Source organism: Phaethon lepturus, unplaced genomic scaffold, assembly GCF_000687285.1.
Source record: "Phaethon lepturus isolate BGI_N335 unplaced genomic scaffold, ASM68728v1 scaffold54964, whole genome shotgun sequence".
Classification (NCBI taxonomy): Eukaryota; Metazoa; Chordata; class Aves; order Phaethontiformes; family Phaethontidae; genus Phaethon; species Phaethon lepturus.
The window spans coordinates 167-27530 of NW_010536645.1; the positions used below are offsets into that span (position 1 = coordinate 167).

The window sequence follows — 27364 nt, forward strand, 5'->3', positions numbered from 1 at the left end:
ATAATCCGCACCAGGTAATCTATGCCAGATAACTCACCTGGGATAACCCACACGGGATAACTGACCCACCCTGGATAAGTCACGCAGGATAACCCACGCAGGGTAACCCAGCGGGGAGAACGCATGCCAGAATGACTCACCCAGGATAACCCATGCCAGAAAACCCAGGGCAGGATGACCCACCCAGCATAACCCATGCAAGCTAACCCACCCTGGACAACCCACCTGTGGTAATCCCCACCGAGGGACTCCCCTGGTGCGGGATGCATCACACCCGCAGCGCTGCTCGGACGGCTGCGCACACAGACACACAGTCGGTCTTGTAAACACCGGGAGCCGGCCCCGCACATGCCGAGGTGATCGATGCTCTGTGCGCGTCAGGCCATTGTGTGCCCGATGGTGGCCTCAAGTTGCGCCAGAGCAGGTTTAGATCGGATATTAGGAAAAATGTCTTTACGGAGAGAGTGGTCAGGCATTGGAACAGGCTGCCCAGGGAGGGGATGGAGTCACCATCACTGGAAGTGTTCAAAAAACGCATAGATGTGGCGCTTCGGGACATGGTTTAGTGGGCATGGTGGTGTTGGGTGGATGGTTGGACATGATGATCTTTAAAGGTCCTTTCCAACCTTAATGATTCTGTGATTCTATGACCACACTTGCAAAAATCATGCCACTTAGATTTCACGGGTGGGGCCCCCACAATAGCTGTGTTAAACCCAGTAAATTTCAGAGCGGAGGCTTGGTTAGAAGCTGCGGCAGGTAACAGCAGCGTGCCTTAAAAAAATGGAAAGCTGTCTTTTTCTCAGCTGTGTGCTTCGTCAGCCTCTTACCGTGTGATGTATTTATACTCTTCGGGGGTGTAGTTCAATGCTCACATTTTACTAATGGATTGGATGCCTGATACTTGCCACTCAGGTCAAGCCGCTGTAGATTCCTTAGTGACGTAATAGATTTGGAGAGCTGGCTGATATAATTATTATTTGCAATTAAACAGACCAAATACTCCAGTTCCACCACGCTGTCTGGAATCTCCTTTAAGGCACTGTGAGATATGTCCCGTGCCCTGAAGCAAACCAGCTCAGATAGCTCCTCTGGCATTTTAGTTAACTGATAAAGGAATAAAACAAATGATTTATTTAGATACAACTCTCTCTCTTTGGCAAAACATTTAAAAGGTAACTTTCCTGCAGGCAAAATAACATTCTATAATTTAATTCCAACAATAAAAGCTCTGACCTTTGATTCTAGTGGAAGCTAATTTGGTATTTTCCAATAAAAATATGGATGCTGAGCGCAGAAATTTGCAGGGAAGCTTTTTAGACATGATAATAGGCAATAAAAAACATGCGGTAGAATATTACCTCCACAGCTGGAGCTTTAGGAGACATTCTTTTGGTCATTGTTGTCATTAAAGAAAAAAATTACCCTCTCAGAACACTCTTTAATTGTAGTTCCTGAATTTTTTCAGCCACAAGGAAATGAAACATGCATTTTTCTTCTTTTTGGTTCTGTTCTTACTTCGGTCTTTTCCAATTTTGATTTTCCTTCTTGGAATGTCAATTGCTCTCTATTTATTGTGGAAACTAAAGCTACAGCTCTGAGAAATGGGCGTAAGATCACATTCTTTTTGTTCCTGAGTCTGAAGGAAGCCAGCCCTTGGAAAGGCTCATAACCACACCTGAAATCATATGAAGAAATATGAGCTTTTTCTGAAATCAGGCATGAAAGACTGATTTTGCAAATTCTGGTGAAGAGAGAGAGATTCAAATGCCTAACTCATCAGGGGATTACTTTGCCCTGTTCCTTAGTATTAAAAAAAACCCACCACCAAAAAACAAATTAAACTTTGGATTTTAGATATGTGAAGCAATTTTCTCTGCTATAAGAAATCAGGGATCCAATATAGCTTTTCTTGTTTGACTTAGTGAAAGTTTAATGACCATCTAATTTTAAGAAGTATGACACGAGTTGGAAGGATTGTTTCACACAGAGGAATCCTAGAGGCAGACTTATCCACCAGATTCCAGCTAGTCATTTTGTCTCTTGATATCCTTGGGGATGGAGAACACCTACATTCTTAGTAGTACTAGAGAAATAAAAAATAGATGGTCTATTTCAGATCAATCTGATTATCAAAGTTTCACCTCAAGATATACCTCAATGACACTATACAAAGTGAGATTAATGTCTAGTATTTCTAATTAAAAGTGCATGCTAATAGGTTTTTGGCCAGTTCTGGTACTAAAAATAGGTAAATGCGTACATGTATTTGACTCTTTAGAAACTATTTTTCTGTTCTTTGTTTACTCTAGATGTATTCAAACAGAGGAACTTTTACATCTGTTAGGAGGAAGTCTAGTAATAATAATTTTGCAGCACAACAATCTCTACAACACGTTTTTCTTACCTAAAGGAAATACTCTCTTACCTTCAACCCATTTGTTTGACACACTGTCAGTGGCTCCAGCGAAGAAAGACGGCATATTTCAGCCGGAAAAGATGCAAACTGGTTGATACATTTAGGTCTTTGATCACTTCCAGATTGCTAATCTGTAAAGGAATGCTCTTTATCTGATTATTTGAAATGTCGAGTGCTTTTAAAGACTTTGAAGACAATAGTTCTTCAGGAAATGACTCAAACTTACGACGGTGTAAGAGCAGCACCTGGGGAGCCTTCAGCTCGGACACCACTGCTGGCATGCTATTGATTTCATTCTCACTTACACCCAAGTAAACTAGTTTTGTAAGGCTGCACAAGTGTGTAGAAAATGAGAACAGGTTGTTTTTGTTTAACTCTAGATGCTCCAAATCTTAAATGTCAGAAATTCCAGGTATTATTTCTGAAATAGAGCTGCCACTAAGATTTAAGGGTTTAAGATCAAATAGCGCACACAACACATTTGGAAATGGAGAGAGCTTGTTGTCCCTGAGGTCAGCTTCCGTTATTCGTGTACAATTTTTTTAATTCAACAGGCATGTATGCCTTTCCAGAAAACTATTTGGAGATGTTTTTTCAATGTGGTATTTGTTCATCCAGTGAGTCTAGCTGGTTTCTACTTAAAGAAAACTCCTTTAAATGTTTAAGTCTCTGAATATTATCAGGAAGTTGGATTAATTGATTATTATATATAATAAGATGTTTTAACGTGGTACAGTTGCAAAGATTATCTGCAATGCTTTTGAATAAATTTTTTTGCAAGGTTCAGATACCTAAGTTCTCCACTTTATCTGAAAGAAACCCCAATTTGTTACCGTCAACTCCGAGTTCTTTTCATTTTGTCAACCAGCAAAGCTGCACAGGCAAAAATATAATTATTGTTACTTACTGTTACTAATTGAAAATTCTTGTTGTTCCTTGAGCTCTTTTAATATCCTTTGGTAAACTCTGAATTAAGTTCTCACATATGCTGAGATTAGGAAAGTAGCAGAGAACCCTTGGGAATACTGAGATTTGACTGGAAGCAATGTTGAGTACCTTCAGTTTTTTCATGTCAGCTATGGTATCTGGCAAAGTTTTTAACTTGTTCTTTGCAAACTCTAAAGTTTCAAGTTTTTTCAATGCAAAAGGAACTTCATAAATATTTTTGTGATTGAGAAAGGGTTCCTCACCATTTACAAGCTTTGACAATTCTTTAGGGAGACACGGTAACTGGTTGTGACTGACCTTCAGTACTGTCAGTTTATGAAGCAAGGATATTTCTCGGGATAACAGTGTCAGCCTATTTCTTTCAAGTCACAGGATTTCCAGATTAGCTAGATTAACTATATTTGAATGCAATGTTTTTATTTCATTGTTGTGTAAGAGAAAATATTTTAAACTTTGGGTTTCAAAAGCAAGCAGAGGCATGTTCCCTAGCCCCTTATCATTTAGTCTAAGTGTGAAATTCTCATCTTATTCTTCAGGCAACATATATGATGATCCGTTTTCATCACTTTCAGGATTCATTGCTGATAGCAATATGTCTGGTCTGGCACCTCCACTGGCAGCTTCTGGAAGGATTTGGTTCTCCGGTATCCTTTTCAGCTGATGCAAGTAGTGTGTGTTTTCTCACACCTGTTCCAGAGACACCTTGAGGCACTGCGGCAGCATTTATCTTGGCATCAGGTACATTTTGTACCTTTTTTCAAGTAAATCCATTCTTGATTTATTTTCTATAATTTTATGGCTTTACTCATTGCCAGCTGCTTTAGGAACTTCATGTGAAATATCACTCAAACTTAGGTCTGCTACTTTAGGATTCCCTGATGAATGTAATGAGTCCTTACTGGCATCATTAACTGGCATCTCATGAAAGCTTTTTTTCAGTCCTTTCATATTTAGACCACTTGGAATTTCATCTTCTCCCTTCTCTAGAGACACTGTTCCTTTTTTCTGGGTTGCTAATTGATTCTTATCAGGATTTTTTACAAAATCAAACTGTGTGAAATCTATAGGGAGTAATATGTTTTAACATGAGCAGACTGAGATAGCAATTGTAAGAGATCTTGATAAAAATCTAGACTTCCACATTTGTGAACTTTCCGATGTCTCTGTTTTCCCCCAAAAAGGGATTACTTTACTGCAGTGCTTGCTACTTTAATACCTTGTTTTTCCAGACAATAGACTACAGACCACAAAACATACATCACAAATGTGTGATTTGTTGCTTGCCATTTTATAGAATAGCCCACCCTGTCTTGGACAACAGACATTGCTCAGCTTAGCAGACATTCCACAGTTCCCTAGAGCTCTGTCCTCACGTTCTTCCTGCTTTGAAGTTTAATTTACTATGTCAAACTTTTGTTCTCTTGCACTAGTGATGTATCATCATAAACAGTATTTTCCTAACTTCACCTCACTGCCAGTTGACAAACCAAAGGTCAAAGGTTGGTCTTTTTCTCTCCCTTTATAGGCAGATTTATACTGTCTTATGTTATAAAGCCTTCAAACGTGTCCTTCAAATAGATCTACATCTTTTCTTAGCTCCTTTAATACAAATCTTTCTGCTGATTGTTAAAGTTGTACGAAACTATTATAACACCCTTACCCGATATTAATAAAAAAGCTTTAAAGTCAAGTGGAACCTTTGCAAACCCATGTACATTGTTTCTGTTGATCCTGTACCTGCATTTTTCAATAACAGCCTATTTTCTGAAGCATATCTAGCTATGAGCTAACAAAGGTAGGGAAACCCCTGCCTTTCTAGAATAACTTTTCCCTGTCATATCCCATAGCTCTCCAGTTTAGAGAGAAGGATGTCATGTTTAGAGAGAAGGGGACCATGTCAAAGGCCTTACAGAAGTCCAGATAGGCAATATCGGTAGCTCTTCCCTTGTCCACTGATGTGGTCACTCCATCATACAAGGCCACTATGTTGGTCAGGCAGGACTTGGCCTTGGTGAAGCCATGCTGGCTGTCTTGAATCACGCCCCTGTCCTCCATGTACCTTAGCATAGCTTCTAAGAGGATCTGTTCCATGATCTTCCCAGGCACAGAGGTGAAGCTGATGGGTCAGTAGGTCCCAGGGTCCTCTTTGCTACCCTTTTTGAAAATGTGTGCAATGTTTCCCTTTTTCTGGACTCCAGGGACTTCACCTGACTGCCATGACTTTTCCAATATCATGAAGAGTGGCTTGGCAACTACATCGGCCAATTCCCTCAGCACTCTTGAGATGCATCTCATCAGGTCCCATAGACTTGTGCATCTTCAGGTTCCTCAGGTGGCCTCGAACCTGATCTTGCGGGTTCACTTCACCATGGCAAAAGGCATCTGATGCAAGATGGGCCCACTGCTCACTCGTAGTGAGGCCTGCACTTGGAAGTGAACAATCCTCGGGTCAGCATGCTAGCCTGACCATTCATTATTCTGCTTGATAAAATTGTGCCTGTTTTTCCACAGCTTTAGGTTTTCAGCCACTCTTTTGCCTTACTGTGCCTGGTTGGAGTATTCTACTCTCAAATCTTTGCTTCATTGGCTATACAGTTGCTCACTTCTTAAAAAAAGCACTTGTTAGCTAAACTACAGGAATTGAGCTGAGCGTCTGTTACTTCCAAAGGCCTAATTTTCAGACTCACCATTCTTGCAGCTTGTTTTCATTATTTTTCGCTTGGTACAGATAGGAGGATTGTTACTAGTGGTCTGTCTCTACAGTGCTAGATTTCTCAATGTTCCAGCTTTACATTTCCCCACTTTTAGAAGAAAAACTTGTACACTCCTTTGTCAGAGCAACACAGTTGAAACTCCTGCGTACCCAGGTACCAGAAGCCTGCTAGGATTGCATAACCCAGCTTTCGCTACTTAACAACTCCACTGACACGCAACATCTGCAAACTTCTGGTTTGCCATGACTCAGAGTTTCCTGTTTTCCTGATGAAATCCTGAGTGGTTTCCAAGGTGTGCTATGTTAATTTGTAGTCACCACAGGACCCTACCTATGATCCTCTCTGATGATCTTCCTTCACACCTTGCAAAGATGAGCCTGTTACAAAACACTGCTCTTTAGAAGTAACACCTGCTTGGCAAGACATTTGATGGCACTTTCATGCTCACTGCAAGAACAAAACCAACAAACATGCCATGTTGCAAACAATTTATTAGGCAGTAATAAATAGGAATTCAGCAGAAAGAACTATACAGCAATAAGGCATATTATAATACTATTGTTAAATATGCAACTGACACACATTTTAACATACTTCCTCCAGTTTTCTAACAGAAGTGCTATGTAGAGAAGTGTATTTCTGATACCAGTGCCAAGTGATAGCAAGGATGCACTACGAAGGATCTGACTGTTGCATTATTTACCTTAAATAAAATATAACAGTCCATGAAGATTCACTGTTATTTATGCGAGTGAAGTTTAAGTAGAAAAGTATAGCTTACTAAGAAGGTTACAAAATGTAAGTTTCCTGTTCACTTATTTTTTAACTGCTTACTGCTTTAATGTCTTAAACTGCACTTACTAGTAGTAAGGTATGACTGAAGTTACTACACAACAGCACAGTTCCTAACATTCATTTTAACTTTTATTTGAAAACTGAGAGGCTAGTGCTAGTTTTTTTTTTTTAAACTTTTTTACAAAACATTGCACACTGTTTTAGCATGCAGTTTACACGGAAGAAATAGTCAAGTGCACTTAAAACCCTGAAATACAACCAGAAATTTTAAAGATTTGTGTTATGGATACTATGTTAACGTACAAGGATATGTTTCAGACTGCAGAGGGTCCCCACCTTATGCTTGGGACCCAACTCGTTGAGACCCAGTCCTGACTCTGCAAAGAGCAGGCATAATGCTTACAAACTGTATCTGAGTTTCTTGCATTATAAATCTTCATTCCTGCATCGTGCACTGCTTGTAGCCTCAAAAAACTGAAATAATGACTAGGAAAATTAGTTTAACAGAAATAACTTAGTACCTCCTATATGAGTTTTTGTTACTGCAGATGTGTTGCAATCCAGGGTAAGATTTATTAAACTTTCTGAAGTCCTCTGAGTAAGATTCATTTGTAAATCTGTATATCCTCCTCCTCCATATACAGATTTTATATTGCACAGCAAAAGTAAAATTCCATTTTTTTTAAAAACAAGCATGCTAAACATTTAATATGGCTTCTGATTTAAAGTATTTCCCTTTTGACATCCTCATGCAATATTTTAGAATAAATATGAATATAAAGTATGAGAAAGTTAAGCATAAAAATAAAGCCAGCTGTAACGTTTGTCAGAAACCAAACAAAAAGCAAGAGTTTATCAAAAGTAGTTGCTCCAAGGTCTAACTGGTCTTTTAAGCACACTTGTCAACAGTATCTTAAAAATAAAGTATGTCTACAAAATACTGTAACATATATAACCTCCTTGATGTTCCACAGAATGACACGAAAGGTAAACAGGTTAACTGAGACTTGCTTAATGGCACTGGTAGTCCCATAGTCCTCTGGGAACAAAAGCCTTACTTGATTCATGCTCATCCAACTCAGTAAACCATTTACATTTCATTAGCTTTATTGGTTCAGCTCAAGCCCTACAATAGCTTATATATGAAACACGAAAATATTTATAAAAATAATAGATATGTTGTATATGTTGTAAAAAAATAAACCAAGCAGCTTCTGTACAAAGTTAAAAAAATGTACAAATTGACTTTTCTGTTGTGTAAAATTTCATTTACATGGAAGTCTTCTGTTATGATGAGGAATAAATTGGTTTTTGCTTAGTCGTAAGATGCTGTTTTGTAACTATTGTTCATTTCCATCATTCATTTCTTTCACTTGGCATTAACTGGCCATTTAATTTCATCAGAAGTTTTATGACGAGACCTGCCTATATAAAGACATACAATTAAATTCTATCAGCATTTCAGAACTGTGATGCAATTAAGTATATGACAAATGCAAGTGGATAAAAATTATGTTAGAAGTTACATCATTTTAGAAACAAGGAAAATAAAACCTAGATTTTTCTCATATCAGAAAGTGTTTTTCAAAATACTCAGTCACTTCCCCTATAACCACCTTAATATATAAGAATCAAAAGTAACTACTATCAAAGTATGCAAGATACTCAAAGCTGTAATTTTGTCACAACACATTTTGGCATGACATATTATCACTGATGCAGACTACAGGAGAAAGAAGCATTTTCCATCAGAAATCCACAAACACTATCAAAAATCACCAGCAGCAATTGCAGTGAAGTTGCTTTATAACACTGCCTTCACAGGTCCTCAGTCGTATCCAATCTCAAACTCTGCTAGTTTTGATAGCAAAGTTACCAGCTCTAAGTCTGTGATTCTCATCATATTTGGAATTATCCTTAGAGTCTGAGGGATTTGGCACATGCAACAAACAGTTTCAATTAAAAAAAAAAACCACCACCACCACCACCCCCCAAAACCCCTTTACCTAATGATTACAGATGCATTTTATGTATTTTGAACCCTAAAGGCTTCACATGCTAGGAAAACAAGCAAACATGCTGAAATATTAAAAATAAAGTTTTAAGATCATTTTTGTGGGGGCTTGGCTTGGGCTTCTTTTATACTGTACAAGGGTGGTCAGTCTCAAGAAAGAAGAGGCATACATCTAGTTTAGGAAAAAATAATTGAACATCAAGTATGAAAAAAGACAATGCTTACCTGTTTGGTATGCACAATAAAGCTCATTTTGTTTTCCAGACTGTGGATTTGAAAGCATGTATCTCCATCTCCCAACTGCCACATAAAGCAACCATACTTAAGGCTGAGGAGTAAAGCCTATAATGAAATGTACGAAACTGTCGCTCAGAAAATACTCTCCATACTTACAAACAGAACTTTCTTTAGTTCACTTAGACAGGATTCTGATTTGGAACAGCACGTTCCACAACCCACTCGTAGCTTATAAAGTAGTCAAGTGGAAAAATACAAGGCTTTCTATTAGTAGCGCCTTACAGAGATCTTAAAAATCTGGAAATCTTCACAGTCAAGTTTAACCAAGCAGCTGGATGTGAAATGACTACTATCACAAAGAATTTAAGATAACAGAATTGAGCTTAACAGTTATCATTGGCAGTTCACTTAAGCTGACCTTTGTTTCCATGTTGAGGAGGTGCAGCCCTTTTACATTTACGCCTACGTATACTTTGATGACTTTATGGCTACTTGAACTTGCTTTGGTGAATATCTGTCCTGTGAAAAAAGCTGCTCCATAAGTAGGAATTTCCCAGCAATTCTGCAAGAACAGGCGCTGAAGGTGATGCATCTCTTTACTTACACCTTCACTGGTGCTGAGATTCTAGAAATAAAGGAACAATGGCAATCAACAAATCTTCCCAAATAGTTGTGGTTATTTGAAGAAAAAACACTATTTAGTGGAATTACTGCTACACGAGTATTCCCAAAGTGCTTTCCAGCACAACCATTTTCCCATACCTGAATTAAACCCTAGAGCCACAGAAAGGCTCAAATGCCAAAAAAGACTGAGGCAGAAAGCAGATACCTGTACAAGCCTCAGAACTCTGAACCACAGACACCAAACCTCTGCAGGGTCCCACAATTTCACCTCTCAGAAGTATGTTGGATTCATCAGGTATAAGCAGCTACACACCCTTCTGATACTAAATACATAACAATCCTTAAAACTAAACATTCTTCTTCCTTTAAGGGGTCTGATCCAGTAAGGCATGGTAAGATGAGCAAGTACCTCCCCCCAAAAAACATGGATTTTTTTTTTCTTTTCTAAGTAAAACAGAGGTGCAGATTTCTTTTCCTTAGTGGAGCCTTCATTCAGAATGAGTCAGGTTTCTGTTTCTTCTTCTTCAGTAGAGTGAAACAGTCACAACAAAGGATTGCCACAGTGCTCCCACCTCAAAATAGACTGATGCAAAGTACTCAACAGACAAAAAAAATTGGCTGGGCCACACATGAGATGAGAAGGCACAGGCATGAGAGAGAACAGAAGTCTTCAACAGTTAGGGGGCCACCACTGTGGCTGTGGTGGATGAGACCAACCTCTCTGGATCCACACCCTGCATTATAGCTTATCTGAATTCTACACAGCTGTTTTAAAAATGTAAAATATATGACTACCTTTGGGACAAGAGATTGCAACTCCTTCCCTTTCCCCCAAACCCCAAAATAATGGCCTAAGAGCAGAAGTCAAGACAGCTATGCTCACTCTTACATATTATTTCATAAAAGAGTGGAGACTACTCTGCTATACCCTCTGCTATACTATAGTCTTCGAAAGACCACCATTATCCCCTCCTTCATCTGTACTGGAAAGAACAGGAATGATCTGCTGGTTTCCGACAAAAAAAGGTGTAGGGACCAAGAGAAAGTTTATGATTGAGTAACCTCATCTCAAAAGAGAGGCAAGGCCTGAAAACATTCCCTGGGTGCCTTTGCAGTGTTTCCTGGCAGCTACCTTTAGTGATGCTTGTCAGCCAGTACAGTTCTCCCTCTGACACACCTCGCTTTTTCTACAATTTTTTAATGAGGTTCACAAATTTACTCTTCAAGTGCCTCTAACCCCATTAGAAATCCACAACCCTCAGTTACGTATTTTTTACAGAAGCAGCCCAAGTCCACATTTAAAAATTTTGCTCAGTTAACTGCTCTAGTCGAAGGACCTTTGTGTGTACACATATGTGGGCATCAGCAGTACTATCAGATCCCTGTAACATACAAGTTACACTGGCAAAAAGGACTTTGTGGATCTATTGCTACAAGCAAATATGAAAATATAAGTCAGAGTAGGTTTTTTTACATGTATGCCTGAACTGGTAGTATCCCCAATACACAGTTAACACTGAAGATAAATATAATTGTCATCTGTTCATTTACTTCTAACAAACTGATCAAGTATAACTGTACAAGAAATACAGCATTCCAACAACCCATCCCAAAAGTTCAGAACATAAGCATCTCCAGCTTTACATACTTCTGGCTTTGTTCATTAACTGACAACCAAACAGTCAAAAAATGTTTTAAGACAGGATTTTCTACTATTTGATTATTTATCTCACCTTGTATTCATGAAGTATCCTGTTTGTCCAGTGAGGAGCTTTACTTTTTAATTTAGTGATTGGTACTATAGATTTAAGATTTTCTTCACTAAGAGAAAAACAAAGCAGAAAAAAAGTTTTTCTTCACTAAACAAAGTAAGGAGAAAGAACAATGTCTGCCAATTTGCATCTTCAAGTCACATATTGAGCTGTACAGTCAGCTCCTACTGTGCCTTGCCTCATGAGATGAGAAGCTTTCCTGAAAATATAAGCTAAGGCTTCCCTAAGATATAGCGTAATTCTCAGTTAATGGAGATCCAGCTTTGTGCTATATGCTTTGTGTCATGCATCATGGAGACAGCAGGGAGAGGAAATGCTAGCTGCAGATTATTTGACTCTTATTTGATTACAAACCAGTTTGGTGAATTCCAGTTTAGAAGTCAAAGTATACCAACAGCCATATACACAGCATATCACATACTCAGAAAAGGTGACAGCTCATCGATTCTCTTCCTTTCACTGCTGTATTCAGTACTACCAAGGAATTGGACAAGTTAATTTCCACATGAAAGTTATATATTACATGACATGAAAGTGAAGCTATTTATAATAAAGTGCCTTTTCAAAAAACTCCCGAAATGCAGCAAACAAAAAACACTAAAAGGAACCCTTTACTAGTTTGCTTTTATGAACAATTAAGACAGCTTCAAAAACCTAGTGGTGCAACCTATTTAGTCATTTTTAAGCTATATTTGTCAGTAACTGCACATATGATCTACCAAGCAAAAACCCTGCACAGGACAATGCGTCCATTATCCTTCAGGTCGAGGATACTCACTCACAACCAACAGCCTGGATATATTTTTGAAAAGACTAGTCTTTTAATAAGCATTTATGTCAACTACAAAAAAAATTCAGAATGTAAGTCTCTTCATCTGCCTGAAGAAAAACAAGTTGAGACATTTTCCAACATCTTCATTTGAATATGGATGGAAAGAATGCCCAAATGCCCACAAGAATCTTTATCTGGCTCAAACTACCTTTCCAAGTAGTCCTGTCAATATGGAGTCAAACTGTTCCACTGAGCAGGATCAACTGAGAACCACATTGCTGATTTGCCTCAGTGTGGAAATGAACACCACCTTGCAGCTGCTGGGATTCAGCAGGGTGTAGCTGCGTATTAAACCCAGCTGCGTTTAACTGCATACTTCTGCAGGTGGGAAGTCCCACTTAAACCCAGTTCTCCTTAAGCTTGATCTACCAACTGTGTAGGAGACCCCACTGAACAGCCCACCCAAATGTTTTCTAGTCAATGAGCTGCTTCACCTAGCTTACTCCGTAATGGTACAGTCTCTACACCTAACAGAATGAAGAGAAAGGAATGAACAAGTGTAGTCAGTACAGCCAGTCCTTTCAGAGGTAGCCCACACTTACACCAGAGTAACTGCAGCAGAAAATGCACCCTGACTTACTCATGGTGGAGAATACAACCAAAAAAAGGTAAGCCAACACAGCTCAGTTGATTCTGTTACAAGAATGAATGGAGGTGGAGATGGTAGGGGGTGGAGTGAAGGTGCACACAGGAGAGAACTGGAATCCTGATGTGCTGTATAAATGTACGTGGGAGGAAAACGCCATAACCCAGAACAGCTCAGCTACTGCTGTGCTAGCAAGCAGAGAGAAGTGAAGTCAAAAGCACCACCTGGCAGTGCCCTACTGGTGCTATGTTTCTGACCAATTTAGTATAGCAGTTCACATACAAATGACAGAACAGAAATAGTATCTCTGCATGGTCTAGCCTCTTCAGAGAGGGAGGAAAGCCAATCCCAGAAGTTGGTCTAACTGGAGATAGGAAGAGGTTTCTTCAGCATTGTCCAAAGTCTCAGTCCTGTCAAAACCCTTCATTCACATGAATACTGTTACTCATTTTGGTATTATTGTATCTCAGTGTAGACTTACAGAATACAGAACCTCCACCCCTCTGCCTGGGACTGCAATAATTAAGATTAATATATTTTTCAGACCCCATTTCCAGCTTCTATTAATGCTATGAGGGTTATGTAATTACTCTGAACTAGAGCTCAGTGATGGAGAAAAATAATAAATGTATCATACTTAAAATTTGAGAGTTCCATAGTAAGTGCTATCTAAAAATACTTAATCTAAAAACATAATTTTAAGTTTTAAACACAGTACTTACTTTAGAAAGCCCTGTTTATGTTTCTTGCTCTCATAATTTCCATAGACTATTTGTAGAAGCAAACTTGCTAATGTGATCAGCTTGGCATCAGGTGATGTATAGAAACCTTTCAGTAAATTATATCTGGCTTCATCAAAAAGGATAAGAATAGCCAATGGATCCTCAATCTGTTAAAAAGATTTAAATAATATGATTTCTTGTAAAAGAAAACCAACTTAGAAACTATAAATACAATTTCTCACCGATACAGAGACAGAAGACAAAGGTGTGATCCTGACTGAAGTGCACTTTAGTAATGCTTTGTAATAGAAAAAATGACATATTTTCATTGACTTAATTCAAAACTTCACTGATCTAACACACAAATTAAAAAGATCACAGCACAAGGAAGAGAAAGAAAATTGGACAGGTTGTTTTTAAGATGTATGATAGAGAGATGAGAGACTGAGGCATATAGACTTAGATAAACCAAACAGTTGGGAAAGTGAGAAAGAGAGAGAGATGAGAGAGAGGGCAGGAAGGTGAGAGGGCAGGAGGAAAGAACCTGAAGATTCAAACTACTACAGAAAAGGAGAGGTCTGGTTTAAGTAAGTTTGGAAATTACTACAGTCATTAAACACTGAGCCTTGATGGTCGAAGTGTTCTGACTTGGACCATGATTTCATGCTATCACTTCCAAGCGCAGACCTTTTTTTCTATTTCCAGTGGAAGTCTCACATCTCTTCTCAGGAAAAGCTGTGAAGTTTCCCTTTGAGGATCCAAGTTTGTCAGTTCAGTGAATATTTCAGGCCAATCTCGAATATGCTGCAAAGGTTTGTGATATGGCTTCAGCTGAAGGCCTGAAAAATAAGAGGTTTTGTTTATAAATAAACAAATAGAATAACCCAGCATGCACATACACACATGACTAAATGCTGTAGCAAAACCAGAGTATCTGAAGCTGAGGACTCATTAACATCTTTCCATATGTTTTCTAAACTGCTATATAAAAGAGGTTTTGAAAATATGGATTTACTGACAAAACTCTCAGCATCAATTCACTAAATGCACTAGTGATGAACCTTTGTTATTTTCAGCTTCCCAAGAGTAAAGTAGTATTTAAAAATTTAATGAAATACCAAGATGGACCTTAAAAACACATCAGAGACTGTTGTCTCAATTATTATGGGAGAAACCAAGTCCAATAATCTTATTTCTGACAGAAAAATACAGATATAGCTTACCTTATAAACATATTTGCCGTTTTTGCATATATATAAACCATAAACTTTCCAGAACACACACACTTTTTTTTTTTTTTAACAGGCTAGTCATTCAATGTTTTATGTTCTCCTGGGTATATGAGAGCTGAGAAATCAATAGAGAGCTTTCCACTACAGTCCTACTATGTACTGGAGTCCATACCTTCAGTTACGTTCGCTCACTTACCCTGCCTTTGCTTGGGGTTATTGCTTGGCTGTTTTCTAACGGTGAGGAACTAGAAGGCTGTATCTGCCTCATCCTCACTGCTCTGGCTTTTACACTGTGACATTTCACATTATATGAAAAACTTCAAAGGACATGTTATAGTGCAACATCTTTTCACCGAAAATAATGCATTCACTCAATTTACCCATCTTACATTCAAACACAGAAAAGCATTAATCCGTCCTACAAACAAGAAAACTATGGTCTTTACACAAACTGCAAAAAATACATTTTATAATGAAACTTGTCCATTAGTTGTTTGAAGCCATAAATCATAAGCTGACTCATTGTCAAATTTAGGCTAAGTATCTAGATAATTACTTGTTTTTAAACAATGTATCAGTGAGCTCTTCCCCTCAAATGCAAGGGTAATACTTCAATGATTTGAGTAAAACATGACACACATATTTAGAACAGTCATAAGCAACAAGACTGCAACACTCAAACACTTCCTTTTCTTCCAGACATTAACATCTAGCCTAACTGAGAGTTACAGTAGTCATGTGGCATACAGCAAAGTAAAAAGACCAATGACATGACACTGGGAGAAAAAGATTAAAAATGAGTGAAGATTCCCTGCAATATTTATAGGTTTAAAAAAAAAAAGTAACAATGCCACTGTAGTGGAAGACTGAAAACAGTAAATAAAATTTCAAATGCAAGGCTTCTGTGTTAATGGTACTGTCAATACAGTATCCTACCCGACCTGAATTGTGCTTTGTAAATCTATTACAATGTGTCCCGTAACTATCTTGTTGCAGCATTGTTTACCACGTTTTCTGACAAAACACAATCACAGTTACTGACTCTTTTTTCTATTTATCTTTTGCTACATAGCTCAAATTACAACTATAATATGCTTTTTATTTAGATCAGAAACACCAAAAAATATAGCAAATGTAATAATGACATTTTGCATCAGAATTCCCTCCCACCAAATACATCTGAAACCTTGTTTATTACAAATCTTTTTGGTGCAAAACACAGAAAAATTCTTATGATTAAAGGACCTAGTGAAAAAACATTCATCAGCTTTACTTTAATTACTAGTTTCAAATAGATAAAACATTGGTAAAAACAACTACATGCATCCAATTTCCGATACTCCGGGAAGAAAAATACCACTAAGATCAAGGTAAGTTAGCAGTAAGGACTATGACAGCAAAGGTGCCCTATAACTGAATAGCAGTCTGGACTAGCCTCATCTTCCTAAACACATTCTAGATGCCACAGTGATACAGTCAGGCCTATTGGGGGTACCCAAAATGATGGCTAAAATGGAGCAGCTCTCTATAGTTCTAAAAGCATAGTTTGGAGACATCAGGCTATAAAGGCTGGGAGCTGATCTACTGGAGGAAAGCTTAAGCAGAGGAAATAGAAAGATTGGTTTCACTCCCCATGCCAATGATACAAAGAACGAGACCTACAGGGATTACAGAGTCTCTGGCAGTGGCAAAGTTTATTAATCAATAGTCTAGATACAAATTAACGCCTAGAGGATGTCTTTTAAAAGCTGCTAGAAAGAGGTTAATATAGAAGTGTTGGAGAGCATATTTCCTATTTTCCTAAGAAAATATTATTTTTTTTAAAGGCAAGCAGAAATATAAAAAGTATGATAAACTCTCAAGTATAACAATCTTCCTTGTTACTTACTGAGGTTCTCAGAACAGATCCAGATAGTGAAGTACTGCTGAGTTTCTTGAGACAAGCGCATCCCCTCCATTATCTGCTGTACAGTAGTATTGTTTCCATGCTTCAACTCAACAGAGCGATATGACCCATCCATACGATAAATCCGTGCTTTTTCATACTACATAAAAATTAAAACATATTAACCAAAAACTTGTTAAAATCCTTTCTGTTGGTGCTTCTGAAGAAGAAAGCAATTTTACCATAATTCAGCAACATCCATACTGTTGAGAAAAAGAACATCGCACAGCTCCTGCATATTTACTGTTTATCAAAACTGCTTGTTTCATGTCCTATGCAAGTTCTTACACCGTGCTTTTTACCACAACTCCAAGAAAGATCTTACTGATATTTTGAAGATTTAACTTCTGTTGAACTCCAACGCAAGTAGGCATTTAAAAGTTTCCTTAGGGATTTGGGCTCAACTGCCTGTGCATATCCCAAAATGTCCACCTCACTATTACTGGCAGGTTGTGAATTATTCCCCTCATCAGCCTATACTAAAAAGACTTATTTTTCAGAGGGAAGCACCACCCTTAACACAGACTCCAGTTCAGTAAGAATACAATTTCACTAAGATCTTTTAGCACTTCTATAATATTACTAATAATAAGTCATTTTCTCCTTCAGAATTCCCACAGCTTTCACTGAATTGCATGTGGGCCCTGAGTATGCGTCCTGAGAGTTGTTCTTAAACATAAATCAATCAGGTGCTTAAAGCATATAGACACAAGTTATAAATCAAGGAAACTTCTTGTTTTCATATCTCTAACAGGTTAGATGTTTCAGCTGCTTGAATAAAAAAGTTGCAGGAATTTCTTGTTTCACTTCTTCAAATCTATTTAGTCCTCAAGAACTGAGTTCCTAAAAACTTCTGGAAAAAAAATTAATGCCTTGGAAAATAACTGACTAAAAATGAGGCTGGAATGGAAATCATCAATCTATTTTTGGTGCAGTAGTCACTGTGACTCCTATTGCAGTAATTCCTTTTTTTTTTTTTTCTGTAATGTATTAGTTCAATAGTAATCAGTGACAATCACCTGCTACACTGTGAAATCTACTTAAAATAAGTGTATTAGTCTTTTAGAGTCCTTAGACACACATCTGCCATTTAATCAACTGCGTAATAAGATCCCTAAAATAAAGGAGGGCAATTCCTTCATTAATTGTTTTGGAAGATCCATTCATACAGAGTGAAATGAAGATAATTTAAAACATCTTAAAATGCTGACAGGTGTACTGCCACCTACCTACAGATACACAAGTTGCATCTGAAGTCAAAGAGAAACAAGTAGTTTTATATCATTTGGCTAATTTTAAATCTACTTCAGGATGAAAGGAATCGCATTGTAAACATTGTTTACTGTCCAGGCTCGTTCTCCACTGACTGCCAAGGAAACCTACACTAACTGATGTAAAGCCTATTTTGTAGAAGCCTACATTTAGCCAGATGAATGCTCCAGTTTATCAACATGTAAGACGACAATGCATAAAGCAAGCTGATGGTTGTATGATCAAAAGCACAACAAAATCAGTAGCTGATGTGATGCTCCTACAAATAAATCAAAACATCACATTTAAGTCTTGCATGCACTTCTTCAGCAACAGACAGAAACATTTAAAGTGACAAAATGTCAGTTTGTCAATATTTACACTAACAATTTCAGTATACTGCACATTTCCAATAACAGCTATAAGCGAGCCTAGTTCTTCTACAAGTTTATGTGTAAATTAAATATAAACTTTAAGCTATTTAGAAAACAAACTCATACAGGTTTATTTATGGCTTCCTTCAGCAGTTTTGCAGTTTCTTCCCACTCATTTTGTTTGTTCTCTTCACAGACATTCAGTGGGGATCTTCCTTGTTGATCAGTAATGTGCTACAAACATAAACAGAAACACACATAATACATTGTTTCCACTAGAGATAGGTAAACATTTACACATTTTTTGAGATAATCAAAATCCTTGATCCTAGGGTTCAAACATTTAATTGATATACAATGGGAAAAGCAGAGGTAATGAAAAATATTTAACCATTTTTGGTAATCTCTTAACAGGAGCATTGTGTTTACACGTGTGATCTGGACACAAAACATTTCACACACACAAACTGTTTGTAAAACTGCTATTTCTATACATAAACTCTATACATAAACAGAACTTACTCTGTCAATTTCTGGATGATTTAGTAGAATTTGTACTATTTCAGCATGTCCACCTCCAGCAGCAAAATGAAGAGGAGAGCTAAGTTGGCCATTCAAAAGATTTGGATTGCATTTCCCTTTCTCCAACAGCATTCGAGTGGCTTCAACTTTTCCATACCTGCAGACAGATTTAAAGCAGAACAGGCACAGCAAATGTAGAATAAAATCTTTTTTTCAGGTAATTCTAAATATGGAAAAGTATATTTCCATGCCCAAGAGTTTTTAGCTTTGAAATGACACCAAGGACAATGGAACATTAGTAAGTTTGTAGAAATTAGTATCAGTTCTGCACTTCTTTGGTAACCATTGGTCTAGTAACCATTTACTGAATTCATTACAGACACACCAAACCTTGCTTTGAAGTAGCTAAAAAAATCTGTGTGAGAATCAGAGTGAAGCTTCTGGTTGTCATACAGATGGATCCTGAGGACTCTTGGGCCTCATACTGGTAACTGGTAAATCTTGTTTATACTGTTTATGCAAACTTTCTGACAAACACTGAAAATCAAATAAGCTTGGTTTTTTATAACCAAGTTTGATTTTCACATTATTCATATCATCAGACAGTACTATAAATACAGCAGACTAACTTGCATAAAGACAAAACAAAAGCATTTTACAACTGAGGAAAGGTCTCAAGCACTTACAGATTAAATCATCACAGAGTCACAGTCAGACAAGTTGACCTCTTGTAGATCAGCTAGTCCAGCTTCCCACTCTAAGCTTGATCGTCACCAAAACATGCTGAGCTCAGCTACTGCTGTGCTGTAGAACTGCTCAAAGCCTTTAACTAACAAAAACTGTAAAAGTTACTAAACTAGACCCAATGTCTCCAACAGGAATTAGAACAGATATTTCAGGATAGACGTATGAGGCAATTGATGTGTGTTTGATGATACACCTGGTCTCCAAAACCATTCAGATGAAATTATCTCAAAACCTGAAGCAATCTTTCTTTTCAGAAGGTTAACACTAACATGTATTAGAGTCAAAGTGTAAAAAGTCTAGTTTTTTGATTTCTCATTTTTGAGACTGTATGATAAATTACATAAATTATTAGCACTAAAGAATCATGCTAACAAGAATGCATTTGCCTGGCAAAACTATATTCATCTGACTCACCAGCATGCATAATGGATAGGTGCCCAGTGGTCACTATCTAACTGATTAACAGAAAACTTTTTATCCAGAAGGTGGCTTAGTAAATCAGAGTCGCCTTCACAAGCACTGCGGTGAAGAGGGAAATCATCTACCCACTGGTGTTCCCTATGAATTAAAAGGGGAAACAGGAGGAAAACACAGTTCAGAAATATTTCAGTAGTTAAGAACTTTGACTTTTTTTAAATTACTAACTTAGCACTAATTGTAGATCTACATAAAGAATAAAAATGAAGCTCATGCAGCTAAAATGTACCAGTATTCATACAACTAGTATTTTAGCCATGCAGTAGTCAAGCCACAGCTGTATTCATAATGCTAAGAATGCTTCCCTAATGTTTATAATTTAAACCTTTCTTGATCCATCCTTTAATTGTTGTGTTTCAGTACTTAGAGACTTCAAATAGACCCTTTTAAAATATGTATTTATACAGTAAAGCCCTAAAGTAATAGGAATCTCATTATGACCAAATGTACCACGTACTACTGTAATATAACAAAACAAAATTATCTGTTAATGAAAAAGGAATGTAACATAATACTTGTCCTCTGTGACACTGCTCATGCTACGCTGCCACTTTTCTCTTTTAGGAATCTGAATCTTTGAATAGTCTGGGGCTCCAAGGCCGAAGTATGGATTTATTACCACTTTGTCAACCTGTGAAGACATAATTTAAACACAAATGAAAAAATTTCTTACTGAGATTTGGCTAAACAATCCCCCATCCAGGCCAGGCATTGTCTTGAAACCAAAGTTACAACAGTAACATTTTATAATGAGAGAGGAAGATGTTCAAATGTGAGGGTGTGAAAAACCGTTTAGCAGTAAGTGTGCAATAAAGAAAGCTCATTACATTAAACAAAGCACAGACTCATATCAAATAAATGAATGAACTGTAAAATGAAAATGTATGTATGTTTCACAAATATAAAATGAAAATATAGTTCTTACCCTATTGGTATACTGAAGGTCAGATCCAAACAAAGGATTATAGATACACATATCTGCTTTCTCCAGTGCCAGCATCTTACTCTTTATTTCTAGGGCAGTATAACCCATGTGTAATGAGCTCTCTGTTTGACCAGGCTCTGTGGCATAGGCAGGGTTTATTACATTTGTTTTAATTCTCTCAAGAGGAGATGGTCTGAATAAGGCTGGGATGGAGTGAGACTGGGTATGCCGTTCATCCAACCACCTGCAGGACAGAATAGGCAAGTAATTCACTTTCAGGTAGAAAAGGACCGTTGTGGTCATGCCTGTCCATTATTTTGTTTGATTAAGGGTTGCATATATGATAATCACACATTTTAATTAAAAAAAAAATTAGAACGTGCACAGCCAATTTTATAGAACTAAATTAATCCCCAAACATGACTTTTTTAAACCAACCATAGTTAAGCAAATGTATTTGCTCAAACATATTTCCTGCGGATGCAAACTCACAAAGAAAAGGAAATTATAAGGTAAGAGTAACACTGGTTATAGCCAAAACACTTAACTACACCAACATTTCACCATTTCATTTACTTTCAGTTTATCAGTATTCCTACTCTCAACATACAAATTTTGAAACTTAAAGCAGTTTAAGTATGAGATGAAGCTTCAATATCTGTGCTGACTTAAGCCTTCTAACTCATGTGTTTCATTAGGGAGAGGTGGGAACGTGCAAAAAAATCAGAAGGTCCTTTGACAGTTTCCCAACTGCCAAGTCCCTTTCACATAGGCTACCACCTGCCTTTTCACAAAGCTGTGCTGAAGGTTATTCCCTTCTAAGTGCACTCCTATTAACAGTATAGAAGGGCTTTAGAGCCTCTGAGCTAGAGGGCAAAGTCAGCACTATACACCTGCTGCATTTTTTCCTGCCACATATGCAATGTAACACAGGGCAAGCTATTCACCTGAATTTTTTTATAAATATATTTTCACCTAATTACTAAATTATTTTACTGTTATGTTGAACAGGGTACATTTTAACTAAGGGTCTGAAGCTAGGTTTGTATATAGGTTTCTGCACATATTTTCTCACAAGCTTGAGATAAACACATACTTTCCTGGAATATATAAATTCCATTCAGTGATTTAGCCTGGAAACATAGAAGAGAAGTACATGCTTTGGAAAGATAGATCCACTGACAGACCACTTCGATCTTGTCTGTCCCAGAACCATATGTAAGGATGCCAGAATGTGGCCTGCTGTTCAATGTATATGCTTAGGCCTGGATTTTTAAGTCCCAGATCCAAGCTATCTCTTTTGGGTAGCACTGAAAGGCAAGACCCAGCTTCCTACTTCAGAGAAAGCTGACCCAAAACCATGATGCCTGGGAAGCCACTCTGCTGGAAAAGCCTTCTTCCCTTCACTTATTCACGGTCCTGCTGGGAAAGAGGACCATAAAATTGTGGTCACTGTGCTATAAACACCCTCTTGCTTCTCTGAGATATTTTCAGGCATGTTCTCTAAGCAGTTGGTAGATAAATTAGTTATGGTAGTTTGAATCTTGAGAAGTGTCATTTCAGACTATGTACATAGAGAATAATCAATACAAACTATTTTCTATTATACCTCTAGGGCTTCTCTCACAACTGTAAGGCTCGTAACACATTTTAACCAGAGCTTAGAGTCTGAAGGCATTCATTAAGCAGCAAATAAATATAACTGGCACAATGGTGTATGTGGAAATATGATGACTCTACTAATAAACTGTAAAAACCCTATACACAGAACTTTTTTAGGTAACAGCCTGTAACTTACAATTTTTCATGTTAGCCAAGAGTTTCACCTAACTTTATTATGCAATAATAATTTCATACATAAGTATGTCTGGTATTTCTTTGTTAAGGGTACATAAAAAAGACCAAACAACTGCTCACATACTCAATTTTCAAACTACTATAAATCTGGCTAAACAACTAATCATCTTTCTGAAAGGTAATTCCCTACTGCAAATAAATGTGTATGGCTGGGGAAGATGCACTCCCTTTCTAAAGGGAGGTTTCATTTAAATGCAAATCTTAATGGTATACGATTAACAGGACATTTTTACTACACTCTGGCAAATACTCTTAAAGATTACAATTATGTCACTTACAGAAGATTAATCATTAGTATTTTATATGATTTTACAAAACATTCACTGGAGTAAGAACTTCCAAAAAGCCACGTGATTTAGGTAAGCACACCATTCTTCAGTTTGCAAAAAGATTTTAAAAAAGATTTAGAAATCTGTTGTCAAGGTTTCAGTTTCTGATAAACATGAAGAAAACAACATGGTATCACAATGATTTCCTTCTTAACCACAAGAATGCTATAAAAAATATACGCTACAGCTACAAATTATCTTGTTTAACTTCTATTTTAATGTATTTTTACTGATGGCATTTCTTACTTATCCAAGGCAATTAACATTCTTGCAGTAAGCGTAGCAAAATGGGTGCTGGATTCATTGCAGACTCTCATGATGTCTTGTAAACAGTAGAACACAGGGCATCCAGGACTGTATGCATATTTCGTATTGTCTAAAAAGGAAACGTACTCTGAAGACACATCGATGAGAAGAATCTCATTTTCCTTTCTGCATCTTTTGTATTTACATGTTCCTAACTATTCTAACTTTAAAGTAACTTAATTTTTTCCAAATTATAATTGATAGAAATTACATACAATGCTCATGTAACAACTCACAACTCAACAGGGTAGCCTTAAAAACATACAAGTCTTCAATTACTATTCCATTAGTGTGATCAGCTTCATCTGAGGAATTAATATTAAATGTATACTGTTGCCAGAAAAAAAGAATAGGACTCAAGACTAGAAGAGGTATTTATTGCTATTGGTGACTCCACAATGGTATTTATTTGATACTTTTTATCCTTAAGGCCTATCAGTAAGGGAAAAAAGAAGGAGTTTCCCCAAAAGCACACAGACATCTACTTCAGGCTTTTTTTAAAAATACTTTCCTGACAAGCAATTTACTTTGCCTTCTAAAGGCTTTATTCACCATTCCTTAGCCAAACAAAACTGTTTACAAGCCTCAGTAAGCATTTTTCTCTGAGTAAACAACACTGAACTGAATAGGATGTCTTTCTTACACTCACATTCAGTAAATTCCATGCAAGTTAATGCTTATGTTTTGAAATATAATCAAACGGACAAATACAGCTTAAAACAGGAGTGTGCTATTGTTAGAGAAACAAAGGCCATAGATTAAAACAAGCTTTTTCTTTTAATTTCAAGTAACTTCTTGAAGTTTTAAAGTATTCAGAGAGAATTCCACCTGAATGTAATTTTTAATGTTTAAATACAGAAAAAGCCATACAGTATATTCATAAAAATTCTTAATAAACCCTCAACTGGACTTCTACTAAAATGGTTGCAACTTCAGAAATTATGCTTAACGTTACCTTTCACAACAGTTGGAACAATGTAAAGTGATGCCTCCTGGCCTGCCTTCTCTCCATCAAGAGGGAACTTCTTCATTAACACTACACGCTTCCCTAGCACAGTACCAAAAAAAAAAAAAAAAAAAAAGGTAATAATTAATTAACCAACAAAACACACAACACAATCTAGAGTTGTCTATCTGAAAGCTTACCAGACCCAATCTTCCTAATTTCTAGGAAGAAAAAAAAAAATATTATTATAAGCTATAATCTAAAGCAAGCTAAAAAATTCCAAATATATGAGAAAATAAAGAGCATAAATACGTATATACCCATCAACATGAAAAATAACATGACTGTAGCCCTTTTTTCATAAGCAACTTTTCTATACCCCTGATTTTTCATAGCATCCACCCCCCAAACCACCTATCTTGAAGTTAAAAAAAATTCTTTTTGAAACAGGAAAGCACGGCTGCATGCTATACTCCATGTTAGGGTGAATGCTTTATTCATGTAATGGTGGGACAGTATTTTCCATGTTATCCTCCCTTCCACCCTTACAGAATTTAGCATTTTGTTTGCTTTTCTGACCTCAGCTGCATATTTTAGCAGTGGCCACATTAAGCTGTGCATATTAATGCTTGGGCCCTCTCTCTCTGAGTCCATTTAAAACTCTGTAAACTGTGTAAGAAACAGACAATTTTTGTTTTTACTAGGCATTTCTCAATGTGTATTAATGCTCTTATGTTATTTCATGTTTGCTGCTCAACTAGCTTTGTTAAGTCCATCCAACTCCAGTTATTGCCACCTGCAACATTTCACCATGTAACCAGCTGTTCCTTCTCTAAATTGTTAGCACTGCATGGTCTTGCCCGCAGTGACAACCCTCCCAGTGTAACCTTACTTACAAAGCAGCGATGAGGCACACAGCAAAAAAAAGTGCTTTAGTCAGTATAGTTTATACCAATCTGGAAATTAAATATGCTGGCTAAAACAATTTTTGTCAGCACAAGTGTGAGGTTGTTTGCTAGATCAGCTACACAACAATAAAAAAGAAATTGTACTGATCAAATTATATCTGTAATACAGTTATGCCAGAAATATTTTCATGTAGATACTGTCTAATGAACAATGCTGGCTTTAGAACAGAATTTAGAAGCAATCACTTCACCAGTTCAAGCCAAGTTTTAGCTGAAATTAAGAAAAAAGCCATTTCACTCTCGTTTACCAGGAATTTAACTATAAATCTCAATTTGAGGTGAAGGAGTAGTGCAAACAGCAAAGTTTCACATAATAAAAATCTTTTAGTAAGCATTTTATAGAGTTGGAAAGTAAAGGGACATGAAGGTAAATGAAAGGTTTTAGCTGTACAGTTGGTTTGGGATTTTTTTGATGAACCTCAAAACCAACCTTCTTTTTTTAAACTAATTCCATGCTTTTGCACAACATTCCCATGTCCATTTAATTTTAAAGATATTTTTATAGAGCTATCAACAATATATCAGATTAAAATGTTTTTACCTTTAATACCCTGATTGGCTGGTGAAATTGGTTTAGTAGCTTCTAATACATAATCCAAGATGCTCTGGGTTATCTCAGTGCCTCCCTGCAGTTTAGTTTCCAACAAAACTTTCTTTCTTTTTTTCTTTTGGCCTTCAATGGGAACTTCAAGCAACAAAATCTTTCAAACAATAATGAAACCAGAGGAGTTTAAGCACAACTGAAACAAGCACAGAACTTTTTTTTACCTTTTTTTAATTCATTGTACCACTGTAAAAGCAGTAACAAAATTCAGGAAATACTGATTGTGGAGGAGCAGGATGGTGAAGTCAGAATGACCTCCATAACAGCAAGGTTAAAGAGAAGACAAGGCTGCATCCTTGTATTGAGCAGCCCACAGGGCAAAAGGCCCTGAAATGACATGAAACACAAAGATATTACAAAACCATAAAGTGTTCAAATACCATAAGGATGGGGCAATGCATAATAGGTATATGATATACATAGACATTATTTAAGCAATCTTATTGTCAGATTTTCTTTCTTGCTATATTATTATATATTTACTGTAAGTTACTATTTTTTAAAAAGTTAATAAACAAACAAACAAAAAATAGTTTTACTTCGTAGGATTTAGCACGATATTCCCGAGAATTCAGGCTAGCAGTATTTTTTGGACGAATCACAGCAACATATGCATCTCCAAGGTTTTCTGGGTTTCCCATCTCTCCTTCTTATTTTATCACTGGAAACAATGAATAAGCAGGAAGCAAAGGTTCAGTTGAAAAAAAGAAAAAAAATCCAACATCACGCTAAACTTCAGGAAGGAGTGATTATATCCACCAGTTCTTTGCGTTATTCATTTATTTTACTTTAGCTGGAGAAATACCAATGGCTGATATAATTCTGCTTCCTTTTCATAAAAGGTGAAAATCCTATATCACATGGATTTAATACAAATAATTTTGTTCTCTAATCCACTTTTAAAATAAAAATAATGTGTATTTTCTTCCACTTTGTAACTGTCTTCCCCATTTTGCAAGCCAGGCAAAATGCCAAAGAATTTTAGGACCCTGAAAAATATATGAAATTGAAAAAGAAAACCATTCTAAAGTGACAAGCACTGTAATTTATAAAATGTGCTATGACAAAGTACTGCATTTCTACGCGTTCCACAGGGATTTCAAGAGAATACCTCATTCCCACCTCCCGCCAGGAAGTAGAACACAGTCTTGCCTACAGCCCCAGTAACAAAGCTGATAAAAATAAACTGTAATATTGATTCATTTACTTAGTTTTACT

General features: G+C 36.9%; 2 protein-coding genes across 3 annotated transcripts; both read right to left on the bottom strand.

Annotated features, from left to right (window-relative positions):
* Positions 1-225: 225 nt before the first annotated feature.
* On the bottom strand, positions 226-4285 carry LOC104620104 (leucine-rich repeat and death domain-containing protein 1-like; the record flags this gene model as incomplete). The annotated part of the gene is given in 7 exon segments (XM_010286221.1): positions 226-404; positions 876-1107; positions 2518-2735; positions 2859-2961; positions 2963-2995; positions 3362-3762; positions 4267-4285. Coding segments are annotated over 7 exon segments (1185 nt in total), but the record flags the coding sequence as incomplete, so codon positions are not given.
* A 3717-nt stretch (positions 4286-8002) lies between these two features.
* KRIT1 (KRIT1, ankyrin repeat containing) lies at positions 8003-26787 on the bottom strand. 2 transcript variants are annotated; one of them, XM_010286218.1, is made up of 16 exons: positions 26686-26787; positions 26084-26243; positions 24584-24676; positions 23569-23698; positions 21137-21380; positions 20727-20842; positions 20149-20292; positions 18988-19144; positions 18592-18699; positions 16784-16940; positions 14351-14502; positions 13664-13830; positions 11485-11572; positions 9546-9752; positions 9116-9232; positions 8003-8301 (listed from the first exon to the last, which is right to left on the bottom strand). In XM_010286218.1, the coding sequence occupies exons 1-16, from the start codon at positions 26785-26787 to the stop codon at positions 8233-8235; spliced, it is 2211 nt and encodes a 736-aa protein (XP_010284520.1). In that variant the 3' UTR covers positions 8003-8232. The 2 variants fall into 2 exon arrangements, with proteins under 2 accessions (XP_010284520.1, XP_010284522.1); XM_010286220.1 differs by lacking the exon at positions 20149-20292.
* Between the last annotated feature and the right edge of the window lie 577 nt (positions 26788-27364).